Raw genomic sequence first — 18,387 nt, 5'->3', positions numbered from 1 at the left:
ATATCAGCATTTAAGTATTATTAACTTTATGTAATAGTATTTGGGTTGGGTATTGATGTGTTTCTGGTTGTACGAAAGATAGTTGTATTTGTTAGTTGTAATTATGACCCTATTATTGTCTTTATTTGAAGATGGTGATCTCAGGAGATGTGTATGGGTTCAAGTTGACAAGGGGTGGACTTGTTATGGGTAATAATGAGTGTCATCTTGATTAGACTGAAGGATACAAAGTATTGATCCTGGGTGTGTCTGCGAAGGTGTTGCCAAAGGAGTTTAACATTTGAGTCAGTGGGCTGGAAACGGTAGACCCACCCTTAATCTGGGTGGGCACCATCTACTCAACTGCCAGTGCAGCTAGAATATAAAACAGGCAGAAAACCATAAAAAGATTAGACTGGCCTAGCCTCCCAGCCTGCATCTTTCTCCCATGATGGATGCTTCCTGCTATTGAACATCAGACTCCAAGTTCTTCAGTTTTGGGACTTGGGTTGGCTCTTCTTTCTCCTCAGTTTGCAGATGGCCTGTTGTGGGACCTTGTGATTATGTGAGTTAACAATTAATAAACTCCCCTTTATATATTAAGATTAAGATTATATATTAAGATTAAGTCAAGATACATCCTATTAGTTCTGTCCCTCTAGAGAACCCTGACTAATACATTTAGCTTAAAAGAGAATAACTATCATAGAAGGATAAAGGGGAGATCAAGCCCTCTTAATACTTTGAGTCTTTGTTTTTACTTTTATGTTAATTTCTTATAATTTTTTCAAGTGAACAATCTTCCCACATCTTTCCCTTCATTCCTCTTCCTCTCTCCATTTCTTCCATCCTTGTTACATTAGTAATTGATTAATGCAGGTTTGTGATTAACTTTCTAAAGTTAAGTGATTGTTTAGGGCATATAGGAAATAATATCAATAATCATTGCCATGTAATTATTGAGGCTGTTTTGGCAAAGTCAGTTATGGTAATCACAGGATCAGCTCTAAGCTAGGTGACATCTATCCAATATTATACTAAAATTTGATAAGTTCTAAAAGTGATCCTGCTGTGTCCTAACTAATTTTACTAGTTGACAGTTCATTCAAATAGTGATTCAGTCAACTCACAGTATTATTTGGAATTTCCCTTTCAAAATTCCAGCATTTCTTAGAGGGAAAAATGCGTCAAATAGTTTTCAATATTTAACACTTAAAGTTATTGATGAGACCAGTTTCTAACAAAATAATTGGCACAGCCCAGATACTAGATGGAATGGGATGTAGATTAAGTGAAGATTGGAAAATAGAAATTGCCTGGCTCATAGCGGATGCATAGAGGGTGCCTACATATATGGGTCACTGCAAAAGAGCATCCATTGAAGCCAGGAGCCATTACGAGAGAGATGGAAGGAAAGCAAATTGGAAACTCGAAGTTTCTGAAGATCAGCTTCTTCACTTTGTGCTAAGGCCAACCGGAGCCATTTCAAATGTTTTAACAAGCTGTGTGCTACACAGATGATCACAGATTGCTGGAACATTTTCCTTCCACATCTTAAATGTCATTATTAAAGGTGAACTTTAGTGAATAGAAATAGAAATAGAAATAGAAAATGATGGTTGGACCATCTCTGAGGCCTTAAGCATTACTAGAAATGCATTATCATATCAGTAGTTTAAACTGCTCAGTCTAAGGCCAATAGTCACTTGGCAAGATTTATAAAAGGAAGATAATTAGAAAAAGTTAGTATTGGTTATCATTATGGACAGACACAAAATGTAGTATCTAAGAAGGAAAGATTATTAATAAGGAGATGGAGAGATGCAGCTTGACCTAATGAGCAAATGAAATGACTGGAGAACATTTTTTCAGAGATCTGAATATCACTATTTGATCTCTTATCATGAGCAATTCATAAGAGTGAAGGCCAGGTTACCGTTAATTGACTTAACGTGATTTTTGTTTGACTCTACAAATTGTTTAACCCTGAGAAATAAACTATATTGTTTATATGCTTAGGTTGGCTATATGACTTTTTATAAACCATAAAAAGAAAAAGATTCATCTTCTTTCAAAGAATATAATTTGGGAGAATTAAGGACTAATAGTTTTCTATAGGGAGTAGTGGATACTACTTGAGGGTGGGGATTATGTCTGTCTTTTTTATCATTGTGTTCCCAGTGGCTGGTATAGTGGCTGGCATATAATAGGTGTCCAATAAATATCTACTAAATTCAATAATGCTTGAATGAATAGTGATGTCTGTGATGAGTTATAACATTGTTCAATCTTTCAACCTGTCTCTTTTTGATAATATGGTGTATTCTTTCATGTCTTCAATATTCATACTATAAAAATAGAAGGCATTTTTTCCATTTTAAAATATAAAGCTATATTATATATTAAAAATTGTTTTTCAGAATATTCTCTTGGGCTGTGATGTGTGTCATAAAGGACTCACTACCCTCCTCCTCTAGGACCCCTGCCCAATTTGAGAATCACTGTGCTATTAACGCTAAATTGATCATGGTTACATAACTAATCACACTTAGTGGCTTAAGAAATGAATAATCATTTAATTTATTCATGAATCTGCAATTTGCACAGGGCTATGAGGGTATGACTTATTTCAGCTTCATGTAGTATCAGCTAGGATGGCTTCAATGGTCCTGAAAACTCTACTTAGTTGACTCAGCCACATGGCCGGTAGGCTGATGTTCTCAAGCTGTATCCTGCACATACAATCACAGACTGATGAAATGTTTTGTTTTATTTCTTAAGTAACATTATTAAATATTATGAATATAAAAAGAAAAAAAGGAGTGGTTGAACCACTTACGTAGTCTTAAGTGTTAACCAGAAATGTAGACTAATATCAATATTGTAAATTGCTCAGCTATGGCTGGTGCTTAGCTGGGAGTTCAACCAAGGCTATTGGCTAGGGGTCTTTATTCCTGTCTATGTGGGCCTCTCCAGAAAAATGCTCGGGCTTCCTCACAGCATGAAAACTAGATTCCAAGAGCAGGTGTTTCAATAGTGAGGAATTACAAGTTTCTAGTTTTGTAAGGCCTCTGGGACTAGACATTGGCACAAAATCATGGTCACAATATTCCAGTGGTCTAACAGTCATAGGGTATGCCTACATTCAAGGGATCAGAATATAGACCTTGCCTCTCAATGGAAGAGTTCTCAGAGAATTTGTGACCCCTTCCATTGAGAGGCAAGGTCTATATTCCATCTTTTATGTGTCATAATTATCTTCAAAATAATCCCTTTGTGGTGAATAAGAAAAATATAAGACTTTTTATATAAGGCATTTGCTGGTTTATATGCCAGATTTACTAAGACCTTAAGTATGATTAGCTTTCACAATTAGCGGTTATCTTAAGTCTATAAGTCTGCAGGAGAGCATGTAAAAAAACCCTTATGAAATTGTCACAAATTAACCTAATTATTACTATTAATAGTAAAGTACATGGATTGACTATATGATATCTCCATTCAAAAGGTAAAATAATGTAAAGGGTCTCTACAAAACTGGCCAGACCATGGGAATTCATGTTCAATGAATGACAATGGGACTTCCAATTTATTTTTACCTTAATATGGTTAGGACATGAATAACCTTAGCCTTTAAATGTTTCATTCCCCTACCTGCCTTAACAGTGTATATTCCTTCTATATGTTTGTAACACTGATAGTAAGATTTTGATATGAAAATAAAATGTTTCTGAAAAACTGTTTCTTAGTTTTCGGTGTGTGAATTTACTGGAAAAAAATATTTGAACACTTGCCGTGTTCTAGGAACTGGTCTATATTGGGAAAATACAGCAGTGAGCCAAAAGGATCAGGCCCACACCTGCCCTCTTGGAATTTGCATTCCTAGGGCAAAAGATGGATAAGAAAGAAAGAAAGAAAGAAAGAAAGAAAGAAAGAAAGAAAGAAAGTAAGTTAAAGTAGTGATAAAATAAGGAACGATAAAGCATGGTAAGGAGGTAGATAGTGATAGTGGGGGAAGAGGATGTTTAGACAGCATGGTCAGGGAAGGCCTCAGTGATGAGTGAGGGTTTTTTTTTTTTTTTTTTCCGAGATAGAGTCTTGCTCTGTCACTCAGGCTGGAGTGCAGTGGTGTGATCTCGGCTCACTACAACTTCTGCCTTCCAGGTTCAAGTGATTCTCCTGCCTCAGCCTCCTAAGTAGCTGGGATATCAGGCGCGGGCTACCATGCCTGGCTAATTTTTGTATTTTTAGTAGGGACGGGGTTTTACCATGTTGGTGAGGCTGGTATCGAACTCCCGCCCTTGTGATCCTCCTGCCTTGGCCTCCCAAAGTGCTGGGATTACAGGCATGAGCCACTGCACCCAGCCAATGAGTCAGGTTTTGATCAGAGACCTGAATGAGGAGAGGAAACAAACCAAGTGAGGATCATGGAGAAGAGTGTTCGAGGAAGAGCTAGTAAAGGGGCCCTGAAGAATTAATTAGTTTAGGTTGTTTGATTAGCAACAAGAAGATATATACTGAAGCAGAGGGAATGAAGAGAAGACTGACAGGAGTGATGGTCAGTGGAAGAGGCAGTGTTATGATTATATGTGGCCAAGATCATATTATATATGATTATTCTTTTTTTTTGGGAAATGATTTTTGTGGTGATGATGATGAATAGCATTTCGTGGATACTTAGTCCCTACCAGACTCTTTTTAAATACTGTTTTATATGCATTATCTCATTTAACACAACCCTTTTGTGAAGATTCCAGTGTAATTTTAAAGTTCTAAGTGAGGACATAGAGGCCAACAGAGGTTTAGTAATTGGTCCAAAGACACACACTCGTAGAGACTGCAAGAACGCTGGTAGAGACAGTGAGAAGTGATTGAATTGGAGCTATATGTTGAAGGTAGAGCGAACAGGAATTGTTGATGGGTCAGATATAGGAGATGAATCAAAGAATGGATTGAAGAATAACTTTGAGATTTTTGATCTGAGCAACCAGGTATGGCTTTGCTGTTTGCAGAGGTGAAAAGTACATTTGGCTGTTGGAGAGAGGGTGCTGTAGACTGAGTTCCTTTTCGGATGTGTTAGATCCAAATAATGATTAGACGTCCAAGAAGATAGGTGTGTCTGTAATATGGGAGGGAGGTATTATTTTGAGAGTTGACAGTTTAGAGGGAGCTTCTACTGAGATCAGTTTCCCTTATTATTGTGTGTCATGCTCCAAGGCCTCTGTCATTAAAGAAATGCCCATTTGTTCTGGAACGCAGGTGCAGTGGGCAGCGCTGTTCCTGCTTGCTGGAGTATCATACATAGCTGTCACACTATCTCTTTTGAAATGCATTCCATACTCAAGATTGAAGATATTCATAAGAAAGAAGTGATTTCTCTTTTAAAAAATATATGTAAATGACATGGATCTATATATGTGATAAAATTTTATAAAACTATACACCGAAGAAACAAGTGCATACGAAAAAAAGAAAAACTGGCAAAAACAAACAAACAAACAAACAAACAAACAAAAAACAACCTCTCTAGTTTGGTTAATTGTACTGTGCCATTCTTAGTTTCCTGGTTTTGCTATATTACTATAATTGTGTAGGATGTCATCCTTGTGAGAAGCTGCATGTGGGTAATGCAAGCTTTCTGCACTATTTCTGCAACTTCTTTTGAGTCTAAAATTATTTCAAAAAAAATTACAAAAATGTAAACGTATAATTGCATCTCTTACTTTAAATTATTATCTTGTTTAGTCTTATGCGATGCAGGGACACTACATTCACATGAAAATGAGAGGCAGTGAGGGGTAAAGAGCAGTTGGTGAATGGGTACAAAAATACAAGCGAGATCCAGTGTTCAGCAGCACAATAGGGCAACTGTGGGAATAATAACTGATTGTAAATTACATAAGAACTAGAAGAGTGGAATTGGAATGTTCCTGACACAAACAAATGATAACCAATTACCATGATTTGATCATTATACATTATATGCTTGTATAAAGCTATCATTATACCTCATAAATATGTATAATTATTATGTGTTCATAAAATAATGAAAATGAAAAATGAACCAAAAAGTGGATACTTTTATAATATGCCAAACTTAATGGGATGTTGATAATTCTTCATTTGTTAGTGCTGCAAACTTTTAATACATTAGCAGGTTCTTCATATTTTATCTTAAACTTTTTATATGAGCAGAATATATTTTATGTATACATTTAATGTACCCTAAAAGATGAAATGCATAGTAATTTGTTAAACTAGAAGGCAGTAATAAGACATTTGGCAAATGTAGCATATCTCAAGCATCTTAGAGAGCCAAACAAGTTAAACATGTTAAAATAATAGGTAGTTCTGTGACATTTATTGACAATTTATGATAGCTGAGCACTACTAAAAATCATAATTGCAGCATTATTTCATTAACCCCTAAAATACTCATTATTTTAAAAATGTAAATTTTTCTTATTTCTCTTTTCTGAAAATGTAAAATTCCGTATTTGTTAGATGATTCTGCTGTCATTAATTTGTTAACCTTATTTCTGTTTTTCTTAAGAGCAACAATGGTGGAATAGAGATGTTAAGTCTGTGATTACCTTTAGTTTAGTTTTTTTTTTTTTTTTTAGGAAAGAAAACTCTATTATCTTTTAATAAACTTAATAATTCTTTATAGAATCAAGATCTCAGGATACTATATCCACAATCCTAGTAAATTCTTCATTTCAACATGGAAAATTGATACATTAAAGATAAACACATTTATTTCAAAGTATTAAAATAAATATATGCACACAAGACATTGAAAGACTGACAAAAGGATAATTTTTTGTTTTTCAATATGAATATTCAAAGGTATAAAGACTCAGTTGGGAAATGTCGACACTCTATTCCTCCTACTCAGGTCTAACAAAATATGATCGGTCTTAAAAAATTGTCCTGCACTGGCGTCAAATAATAGCAGAAAAACTGATGAAAGTTTTATAAAATAATAGGTTTCGGTTGTGAAATTGTAATTTGTTACACTCAGAGGAGAACAGCTCTTCTTGAAAAAAAATAATTTTCTAAAAGCAGTATATTAAAGATCTTAAGTTGCTTCACTAGCTTGATTTTATACCACTTCCATCAAATGGGATTTGTCTGATGAAACTGCAAAGTGAAACAGTCTATATTTTGTTTAGAGTCATTTTTCAAATGCTTGGAGGATGTAGGATGGAAATTATCATTGCCTGTGAGTCTACTTATTTGTGAAATGCTTATGGAATGCCTGTGTACTGAACATTAAGGTGAATAAAATACTGCCCCCTTTTCAAAGAAGCTTCCAGTTAACAAGGGAGTGAAACCAGAGGGGCAGGGCAGGTTGCAGGTAGTGTGCTACTGAAGATCGGAAGTTTGTTGAGTTTAGGCTGAACTCTACTCTAAATAAGCTTTTGTAGGATCCTGTCAGCATTAATAGCCTGACTACATCTGGAGAAAGAAGAGTTGGTGAATTATGGATTGAGGAGGGAGCAGTCGGGGCTTTGAAATACCCTATTACCCTATACCACCCGTAGTCCCCCATAGATGAATGACAGTCATCAGTGGGCTAACTTTATATTTAATTAAAATGATGGAATAAAAAAATCACTGGAATAATTATATGAATTTAATAACTGGAATTTCTCAGCATTGCCAAAGTTTTATTTTAGCTAAAATCTCCAAATCTCTTTATCTTTACAACCTTCTAAACATGAAGCACATTAATTTCTCTCCACTCCCTAAATTTCTGATGTTCTGTCAAAAATATTTATAACCAGGGAGGTATTCCAAAAGCTGGAAGGAGCAGGTAATGAGAAAGAGCATATGTTTCTAAACTGGATCATCAATCTCTGAAAAATTTAAATTGATTAGGCTTCATTCAGGAGGACAAAGTGGAGGATAACTTTAATCTACTAACAAATAGGATTTCTTAGGCAAAATTATAACTTTGGATCATCTGATTCTTCAGAAAACACTGTGATGACTCTTATGTTTTGTCATATTGACTAGAGTCGTGCATGCTCATAAAGTCATGTTTCTCCTACTGAAGGTAATGTTTTCTGAGGGAATACCAAGTGTCAGGCAATCTTCTCAGAGTTGAACGTGCATTCACCCCTACAAGTTTATAAGGATGTCTCTGTCAAATTATTCATTGATTAGCAAATATTCATATTTTTTTCACGTGAGATGTTTGTTTTATTTTTATCATTTCTTCTCTTTCAGCTCTTCTTTATGCAACTATTTTTGGAAATGTTACAACAATTTTCCAGCAAATGTATGCCAACACCAACCGATACCATGAGATGCTGAATAATGTACGGGACTTCCTAAAACTCTATCAGGTCCCAAAAGGCCTTAGTGAGCGAGTCATGGATTATATTGTCTCAACATGGTCCATGTCAAAAGGCATTGACACAGAAAAGGTATGGGTTATTATTATTATTATTATTGTTTAGTTTCTATTTTAGTAGGATCTTCAGATGCATTAAGCTTTTCCACTCACGTATTGCTTGTATAATTGCTTCATAACTGTTATTCTGTATTTGGAAGTGAGATATCAGTCAATCAATCATATTTATTGAGTGCTTAGAGGGTGCAAAGCACCGAACCATTAATCATCAATTAGTACCAGTCATCACATTCAATTTAGAAAATTCAGTTCCTGAAAATAACTCATTATTCCATTTCCCTAAAACACTCTTATTATCTCTCACAGTAATTTGTTGCATTCCTCTAAAACTCAGAGTGCTGCCATTTTTCCTGCTAGAATTTATTCTTGATTTCCCCTTTGCCTTTTTTGCTCATTTAAAAATTAGAAAGAGACTTCCTGGCTATAAATTAAAAATGTATGTGCCTTCTATGCTGTCCTTCACTTAAATTTCTCCCATCTCATATGTTTTATAAAGAACTTGTAATTCTTTATTTTCCGGTTTGCCTTACACACATCTATAAAATAGATGTCTCCCTCTCCAATCATCTGATATCTCTAATCTCTTCCTTGCCTTTTCATGGAGCTGATTTTAATTTTTTTCATCTATCTCATATTTGGGGCAAAGAAGCACTCAAGATCCTCCTTAAAATAAATAAAAGCAAATTTTAAAAAATCCTCACTTCCTACACCCAGCTGATTCACATCAAATACAGAAGATGAAAAATAAAGCTTGCACACAGAGTTTTAGAGGAAACCAGTCTTGAGCTATTTCACTTTATAGGCATCAGTGGAGACTATTCTTTTTAAGTACTGATTTTTGACATGTGATAATTAGATGGCATAATACCTTCCTGGCCATTTGCCACAATTTTTTTTTGTTCTTTTAACCTCATGAGGTTGACTTACGGTTTTTCTTTAAGACTCACTCAAAAAGCATCTTTCACTGTCAGAGGGAAAAAGCAAATGAGAAAAGTAGATGTTTAGTTAGGAGAATTTCATGAAGCAACATGTAATTTTTTTTAAGCCAGGGCAGGTGTTGTTAGGAATAGATGGTTGAGTGGAGGTGTAGGGAATGGATGAGGAACATAGGAGTTGAGGGAGAGAAGCCTTCAGAGGGAGTGCAGGTGAGATATTAGGGGGCAGCTATGTGGAGGAATTGTGAAAGGGGGTGAGATTTACTCCTCTTTCGATATTTTACAAGATATAGTATAAGTTTTCCAGTTAAATGGCCCCTTAAAAGTGGTATGCATGAACACAGAAGGAAGAAAGCAAACTGCATTTTTATGGAATTCGATTAATGGATATCTGAGCCAATATATGGCTAGTAGAGAGAGTATCCAAAGAAGAAACAGAATCTTCCTTGGGTGAAGGTGAGGGTAACAGAATTTAAGTCATCAAAAGCAGGGTGTCCATTGAAGTCCACATTAAATGAAACAGATCAAGAGACAACCACCAGCCTCGTCAATCACTATCTCAGCAAGAAATTTTCCTTTCCAGAAAATGCAATAGAGCCATATAGTAACTAATAAAAAATCAGTAAATGATAGAATAATGTCCTTTTACATATTCGAAAAGTGTCTGAGCCAGGGCCTCTGGCACAAATCTAGTACATGGCAGAGTTTTGAGTCCTTGCTCTCTATATTCCTGAATACTGAATTATTCATGAATGGAGCTGACCAGATTGTCTTCAAGCCTCCCCTTGAGGACATGCTTAACTGTCTGATTCATGATGGAGTTAGGGTCTATTGCACTGGCATGCAATGTCTCTCAAAGTGCACATGCCATGTGGCAGGGAAAAATTTCTAGGTACCTACCATGTACTGCCTTAAATATCTTTTTTTGTTTACTTGCTCATTTGCAGTTAAAGAAAGGTACTTCTGATTAGCAAAGTATCCAAGGAAAATGGAGTAATAGAACAAATACGGGGAGACTAATACTAAAAGTGAAATAAAAATTTAATTTCAATGAAAAGATTTTTTAAGGGGATATTTTAAGATATCAAAATTTGTTAGCATTTGGATAAGAAAAAATTATGGATGTGGCTTTTAACTGAGTGAGGAATCCTTAAAGTTGTTTTTGACGAATAGGAGAAGCATATTTAAATAATTGTGACAAATATAAAAGTTTCCTTGTTCATGTATGAAACATACTCTATGCCTGTATTGATTTATCCCAGTCTATTAAGAAAATCCCCACCCAGACACATAAGTTCTAGGTTAACGGCACTGAAGGAAGGAGAAGGAAGGAAAGACATCTGCCAAATTCTGGGCTTAGAAAGGGGGTGTAGGGATTTCTAGTACTGCATCACTGAAGAGACTGAATTTAAAAATGATCCTTAGATTACACACCATATGCTATACTAAATGTCAGGAAAACAAAAACTGACATTCAGCTCTCTGGTTTTGTAAAGAACCTGACAACTAGAGCAGAAGACTCTTATGCCTGTTAGGCATTCAGCTATTTAACAAATAAATTAGACATATAAAAATATAAATATATATAGATTATATATGTATAACATACATTATATATATAAAATAGTATATATAAAAATAATTTTAAAATACAATAATAAAGATACAATACAATAATACAATACAATAATAAAGACTTGAAGCATAGACAAAAGAATTAGTAACCAAAGAAAAGAGAAGGAATAGATATCTCAGAACTAGATACCACTAGGGAGAAGAACTGAACAGAAGTTACAGAATGAATTGTAAAGATGGAATGGACATATTACTTAATATCATTATAAAATGAACTAAAAATCTAAGAAAATATTTATAAGGGTCTTCACTCATGACCTAACATAAATATCAGAAGAACTGAAAATTAAATGCAAAAAACAAGAAACTATAAACTATTAGAAGAAAATATGTGAATATATTTATCTTTGTACATATGAAAGTAATGGAATATATAACAAGGTAACTGACAAATAGATTTTACTAAAAAGTGTAAAATCTTTCACACTAGAAAACTATGAAAATGAAAATGACATAAAGCATTTGCAACAAATTTTGCAAGTGAAATGTTAATTACCTTAATATGTAAAGTGATTTATAAATTAATAAGAATTAGAATACTTGGAGAGAAAAATGATCTGAGGACATACGTAATTTATGGAAGACAGAATGCAAATTACTAATAAACATAAAAAAGGCTTATTTTCACTTGGAACAAAGAGTTAAAACTTAAAAAACAACAAGCAAAAATACATAGAAACATTTTTAATATGACAAATGGACAAAGATGATGCCCAGTCTTAGCAAAGGCTGGTGACTGGCATTATTGTATAATTCTGGGAGGTGTGTAAATTGGTAGCACATTTCTTGAAAGGAATTTGAATAAGATAATATTTAAAATTTGGTGGTATTTTAGAGCTCAGTCCTTGTGCCTCGTCCCTTTTCTGTCTGTATTCCATCCTTTCATGATATCCTGCAGTCTCATAACTTTAAACCAGCACCACCCAATGTTCATACTTACCTTGGACTCGATTCCCTGAACTATAGACTCTCCCCTCCAACTGCCTACTCATGTCCAGTGAAGTTGTCCAAAATCAAACTTCTAATCATCTCCTAAAAACCTGTTTCACAGACATTCTTTCCCAGTGAAATTAATGGAAACACTACCTTTCAGTTGCTTAAGACAAAATCTCCCACATTTAAACCTCTGCTGAATCCTTTTGGCTCTACCTCCGATTCTCACCACCTCCATTGCTATCACCTGGTCCACGTCATCATCATGTCTTCCCTGGATTTTTCTGGTACCAACTAACTGGCCTGTGCTTCCACCTTTGTCCCTCGTATAGTCTGTTCTCAAAAGAGCAGCGAGTGAGCACATATGGCTTTTGTAACAAAACTTTCTATGTATGTGTGTGTGCATCTACTTATCTGTATTTCTATCAATCATCAATTATCTATTTTTCTATGCCATAGACTTTTGATTATGAGTTAAATTGACTAAACCTGTTAAAATATAAGTGTAGGAAAAATAAAATGAAAGGTTGATGACAATAATAATATAAATTCCATAATTGCAGTCACCATCTTAGAATTATGTATGTACTTTTGGATGTAGCTTTAATAAACAGTATCTGAATTTTAACAATTATCCAGTATTTAATGTTAGAGACCTCTAGTAGACTTCCTGTTCCTCCGTAAGGCAAATACATTTTATGACTATATGTTTCTTATTTTATATTTTATTGATAAATTTTTTTCAAATATTTTAAATAGAGGTTATCAAATTTAACTATGAATATATACTTTAAAAGGAAATATAATATATGAAGCCAAATGTCTTTGTTTTAATTCTTCTTTTCTCTGGTTAGTTTTAAAATAGCTGTATATTTTTTCAATTGCTTGTACAAAGAAATTTAATGATTCGTTGAAGCTAATTAGAGAAAAAACCTTTGCCCCAATGACTAAGATTTCCTTCTATCATTTCCACATATTTAGTTTTATAGATTTTTGAATTCAGCTTTAACCCATAAGCAAATTAATCACTGTGATTTAATTCTGTCTTAACATGCCTTATGTGAATAATGCTTTCTCGAATATAATTGTGGCATTAAAATCTGTACTGACATGGAGATTGCAGCATTTCTGTCATGAAAGTTTGCTTTAGGCAATATTTTTAAATATAGAACAGTGCCTAGTTCAATTTTATTTAGTTGAAAATACGTTATTGACTGCTCATTAGTACAGTTGTTTTAGATTCTTTTTAAATTTAATAGCCAAATCCATCCTCTGGGCTTTGCTGCTTGCTAATATTCTGTGTACATGAAGGAAAAAGAAATGGGTGGAATAAGTGAGGATTTAAAAGGGGAAGAGGAGATTATGGGGAAAAATAGAAAGGATGATGGTTAAAGCTCAAAAAATTCGACCCTGCAGTTTGAAATGACTTTACTGGGAAATAAATGGCTGGGGACTTTATTTTCAGCTTTTTGGACCATGTGAAAAAAAATAAGACTTGTAAAACAATGCGTAGACCACATATCTCCCATTATACTGGATTTGTTTTCAGCTTGTTTCATAGAATGAAAGGTCTAAAACCTTACCTTTTGTCTTTTCCAATATCTTACTTTTTTCTCTAATACGTAGCTTGAAAAATATCAGAAAAAGCTCTTTGGTCTTCATTTTTGTTTCATGTGTTTTATAATAAACATAAGGTAGGAAGATGCTATTATATGAAATGTCCCAGCAGAATTACACAAAAAAATCGGGTAGGAGTATGCCTTTAGAATTTAAACAAATTGAAATTTTGAACGTTTTAAAATTTTTTATTATCTTTTAACCAAATCTATCAGACAAGCACTTTGCTTTCAAATACAGTAAGCAATAATTTTTTTTCTACAAGTCAAAGTAATTTCCTTTTTACAGTTTAATTTTGTATGTTTTTTTAATTTGGGAAATGATGTTTAAATATTTCATCATATTACTAGATATGAAAAATGGATTATATTTTCATACATGTCATCATTTTCTTGGTTCGATATTAAAATACTTCAAGAGGTTCCCGTAATGATATGTATCATAGTTGAAGCCAAAAGCAAAGGCACTAGTCTTGTAAGAAAACTCCACCGATAAATGTTCTGTATTTAAAAGCCATGTAGGGGCCGGGCGCGGTGGCTCATGCCTGTAATCCCAGCACTTTGGGAGGCCGAGGTGGGCTGATAACGAGGTGAGGAGATAGGGAGCATCCTGGCCAACATGGTGAAACCCCGTCTCTACTAAAAATACAAAAAACTAGCCAGGCATGGTGGTGAGCGCCTGTAGTCCCAGCTACTCAGGAGGCTGAGGCAGGAGAATCACTTGAACCCGGGAGGTGGAGGCTACAGTGAGCTGAGATCACCCCACTGCACTCCAGCTTGGACAACAGAGCGAGACTCTGTCAAAAAAAAAAAAAAGCCATGTAAATATATCCATGTGAATATAATAAAATAAAACTGAATTGGTCTTAAGATGCACTAAAAGTAATCTAGCCTTTGAATCAAGAAAGATAATGATCATGCTAATAGAGCCCATTTTAATCAGATCATAGATTGTGTTCAGATATTGTGTTCAACTTCTGCTGGATATTTTAAAAGAAATGCCATCCTATAAGCAGCACACTTATCAGAATATAAGCATGATGGCATAAAGTTCTTGGAATTTTGTTATATGATGGGTAGTTAAAAGAAATATGAATATTTAGTTTAGCCAAGAAAAGACTTGGGAGAGATATGACAGGTAACTTGAAGTATTTGGCATTTTAACAAATGGAATGATTTGTTTCAGGAGGAAATTCACAGTCTGCCAGTAAAAGATTTAGGCACATATGTAGAACATAGTACTAAATGAACTTATAGTTCCTGACAGTAAGATTATATGATTGTGTCTGAATGATTTGGAGTACTATTATATATTACATCTCATTTACAATTTACATGTATGTATGTAAGGGATTTTATATAAAAATAATTATAGCATAAATATCTATAATAATTCACTAAACATTTTCCAACAACTTTTTATTAGGACAGCTAAGTACTGTGGTTTTACATATGAAATGAAAGAACTTTTCCAAGGTGATACTACCTTAAAAAGTTAGGAGGACTCAGAATGTCTAACAGAGGGGCTACGCCAGGCCAGTGTGGGACAACAGGAGCAGTTTTCCCTGTAGTCTTTAAGTTACCTGCTTGTTGAGCAAGAGACGCTATTAAGAAACTATTATAAGAAACTGGCATATCATTATAAGAAACTATTCTTCAGCTTGTTATTTGAAAGCATTATGCAACAAATATATGAAAACTATAATTTTTCCATCGGTACCAAAACATAATCAGAGAACTTAACTATTGTTACATCTACATGTGTTTCTCAGTTGTTACCTACTGATATAATACAAAGTAAGCATTCAGAATTATTATTGACATTTTTCTTTTCTGGCTGACCTACACATACTGTCTGAGAAAGTAGACTTTACCTGAAACCTCAGTTTTTTCATTTCGTGTATCAGAAGTTAAGTAAAATAACAGCCAGTGGCTTATTGAAAACTTTAAGTATAATTTTTTGTAATGGTAATTTGGAACACCCAAACATATATATTAGTTTTCTATAAACGTATATATATGTATGTATTAGTTTTCTATATGCTAAAACTGGCTTTGAGTGTAGTTTAAGAAGGTTCTATTGCAAGCTTTATATTATTTGCAGCTAATATAATTATTAGTAAACTTCTCATGTGTCAAATCTTAAGCTGTGTTATGTGATTCAAACCTATCTTTGGGGATAATATTAAGCACATTCTTTTCTTGTATCTTGTTGAAATTTAGTGCAATAGTGTGGCTAATTTATATTTCATTTTCTCATCACTCTGATACTAGCTTCTGAGGAAGGACCAAAGGAATCATTTGATAGCCATAGTCCAGAAATGAGAAGGTAGGATTGTTTACAGAGGTCCATGGATAACTTGCTCAGTACCCTACTTCATCTAGACCGTGAGGATCAGGTTCCATACTTTTGTGTTCACATCTGTAATGGAGACACCACCGGCCACATTACTTAGTTGGCTGGAGGTTGAAAAATGCCCACACGGTGCTTGCACAAGGTAGGAAATAATAAGAGGTAGCAGATAATTTAGTCTATTGTGGTTATAATACATTTCATCCTTTACAGATTATAAACTACAGGCACTGCATTATGCCTGGCACCATTTTAAATCTTAGTTTTTGCTTGGTATTCAGTAGGCGCTGTTTTATTTAAGTATAGATGAAAATAGAACATCAATTGTGGAGTAATTTGGATGGATGGCATATTTCTATATATACACATTGAACAGAAATATATTTTAGACTTTGGGGAAAAATTAAATCATGAATGACTCCACATGCTGCAGACAGTGTTATAGTATGAGTAGGTGTTTGTATCCAACCTATTATTTTGTTCTGAGCTGCCTTGATTGATCTGTTTTCAAACTCCCACTGCCGTAAATCTGCAGTAATGGCTTTTGATACACTTATTTTTAAATGAGACCATAATGCTTCTGAGACTTTTTCAGTTTTTAAGGTAAAAGTAGAATTATGCAGATTTGAATTTTATAAACTCAACTTTTAAGAAACAATGTTTCAATTTCTTTGATTTCTGTTGTTATTATTATTTGACTGTGTTTGTTATTTCTCATTTCTCATCCAGTGCTTTGTAGCTTTCTCCTCTTCACCCACTCTCCCGTCTCTTTCTTGATTTTTTTAATGGTAACAACTAAAAGATGCCTGTCTTTTGGCTCAGGCTGATTGCTTTTGATTTTGTATTCATTTATATCATTTATATTCAGTACTGAAAACCCACTTTTAGTTCCTTTACTAGTAGTGCCAAATAACCATGGGCATCATTGTCTGGTACAGCAGAAGGCAGCGACAGGGTGTAGAAAAATATAGTGAACAGATTAAAAGAAAAGGAAAAATTGTTATGTAAGAAAGAGGTTCAGCAGGGTGCGGTGGCTTACACCTGTAATCCCAGCACTTGGGGAGGTTGAGGTGAGTGGATCATGAGGTCAGGAGATCGAGACCATCCTGGACGACATGGTGAAACCCTGTCTCTACTAAAAATGCAAAAATTAGCTGGATGTGGTGGCATGTGCTTGTAATCCCAGCTACTCAGGAGGCTGAGACAGGAGAATCACTTGAACCCAGGAAGCGGAGCTTGCAGTGAGCCAAAATTGCACCACTGCACTCCAGCCTGGCTACAGAGCGAGACTCCATCACAAAAAAAAAAAAAAGAAAGAAAGAAAGAAAGAAGGAGATTCATCTTGTTCATTGCCAGCTGCCTGGGGTGCTGCTCCATGTCCCCTCCTGGTCATGGATCTGGAGTCAAGGAGAGGGCTACGTGGCTGTGCAACCTGATGGCTTCCTCTCAGCTTTGCTTTTTATGGTTCTTGACTTCTTTCGTAAGACATTCGGGAGGCATTCTCTTCTTTTCTCACGTTAGCAACCTTCCTCATTTCTCTATACCTTATACTTCCTTGAGGAAGTCATTATGTCCCTAGTTTATACTGGGACATCTCTGAGAGATGGCATATATAAATTTATGAAGGATCCATATAATGGGAGAATTTAAAAATATGGACATAGCCATTTTTAGAATTTGCATTCATATCAAAGGAAACTATGGTATTAGAGGGTTTGTGGTCCTTGCTATAGAGTGATAAACAGAAATAAACATAATCCCTGCTGTTAGGTTGTTCAGAGTCTAATGGGGGAGAAAAATCTTCAGTAATTACCCTGGTAAACATATGATTTTGTATTGTGATGGTGCTTGAAATGCAATACAGGAAGCCATGTCAGATTTTAAAAAAGGAGAGAGTGAATTTAAGTTGTGAAGATGAGAGTCAAGGAAAGTAATAGAAAAAACAATAGAATTTGAACATGAAAGATTGTTAGAAGCTGAAATTTTTCACCTATTTTATAATGACATTCAAATTACCTGTGTGTTAATAGCCAAATAACTGGTCTGAAGGTAGAAAACAAATGAAAGGAGGAAATTCAAAGACCTAGTTAATCTGTTAACTACTAATAACTCATTCATTAAAGAAATTAATAATACTAAATAGCCTGTGCATTCCATGTAAATAATAGAATGATTTCCACTGAATAGTCATGATGGTTTAAAATATTACTCTAATACCAATAACAGCACATAAATTGATCCAGGGACATATTGGTACCCAAATATGATTGAACTAATCGTCACATATTTGTTTAGAATAATGCTAAGTAAATATGTGGGTCTGCTGCCTTTGAGGGCATTATCCACAGACTTAACTCATATGTATTGTGACAGCACAGATGGCACAGGGGAGTCTGCAGGGTAAATATCAGAATATATTCAGATCAGAGTATAGCTTTACTCCTACTACTACTTCTCTGAAGGATAAAGAAATGTTAGAATCTTTTATTTATTATGAATAAGTGTTAATATTTA

At 34.5% G+C, this 18,387-nt stretch overlaps 1 protein-coding gene across 2 annotated transcripts in view; it reads left to right on the top strand.

Annotated features, from left to right (window-relative positions):
* The window catches only part of KCNH5 (potassium voltage-gated channel subfamily H member 5), a 346,531-nt gene that overhangs the window by 182,917 nt on the left and 145,227 nt on the right, over positions 1–18,387 (top strand). For both annotated transcript variants that reach the window (XR_012416327.1, XM_005561443.4), the window contains exon 8: positions 8,215–8,414. Coding sequence is in view for 1 of the 2 variants with exons in the window: in XM_005561443.4 (XP_005561500.1) it covers positions 8,215–8,414 (200 nt within the window). In the remaining variant the exon portion in view is untranslated. The remainder of the gene's footprint in view (positions 1–8,214; positions 8,415–18,387) is intronic.

This window comes from Macaca fascicularis, chromosome 7, assembly GCF_037993035.2.
Source record: "Macaca fascicularis isolate 582-1 chromosome 7, T2T-MFA8v1.1".
In the NCBI taxonomy this organism is placed as follows: Eukaryota; Metazoa; Chordata; class Mammalia; order Primates; family Cercopithecidae; genus Macaca; species Macaca fascicularis.
This window is presented reverse-complemented; position numbering and strand designations above follow the sequence as displayed.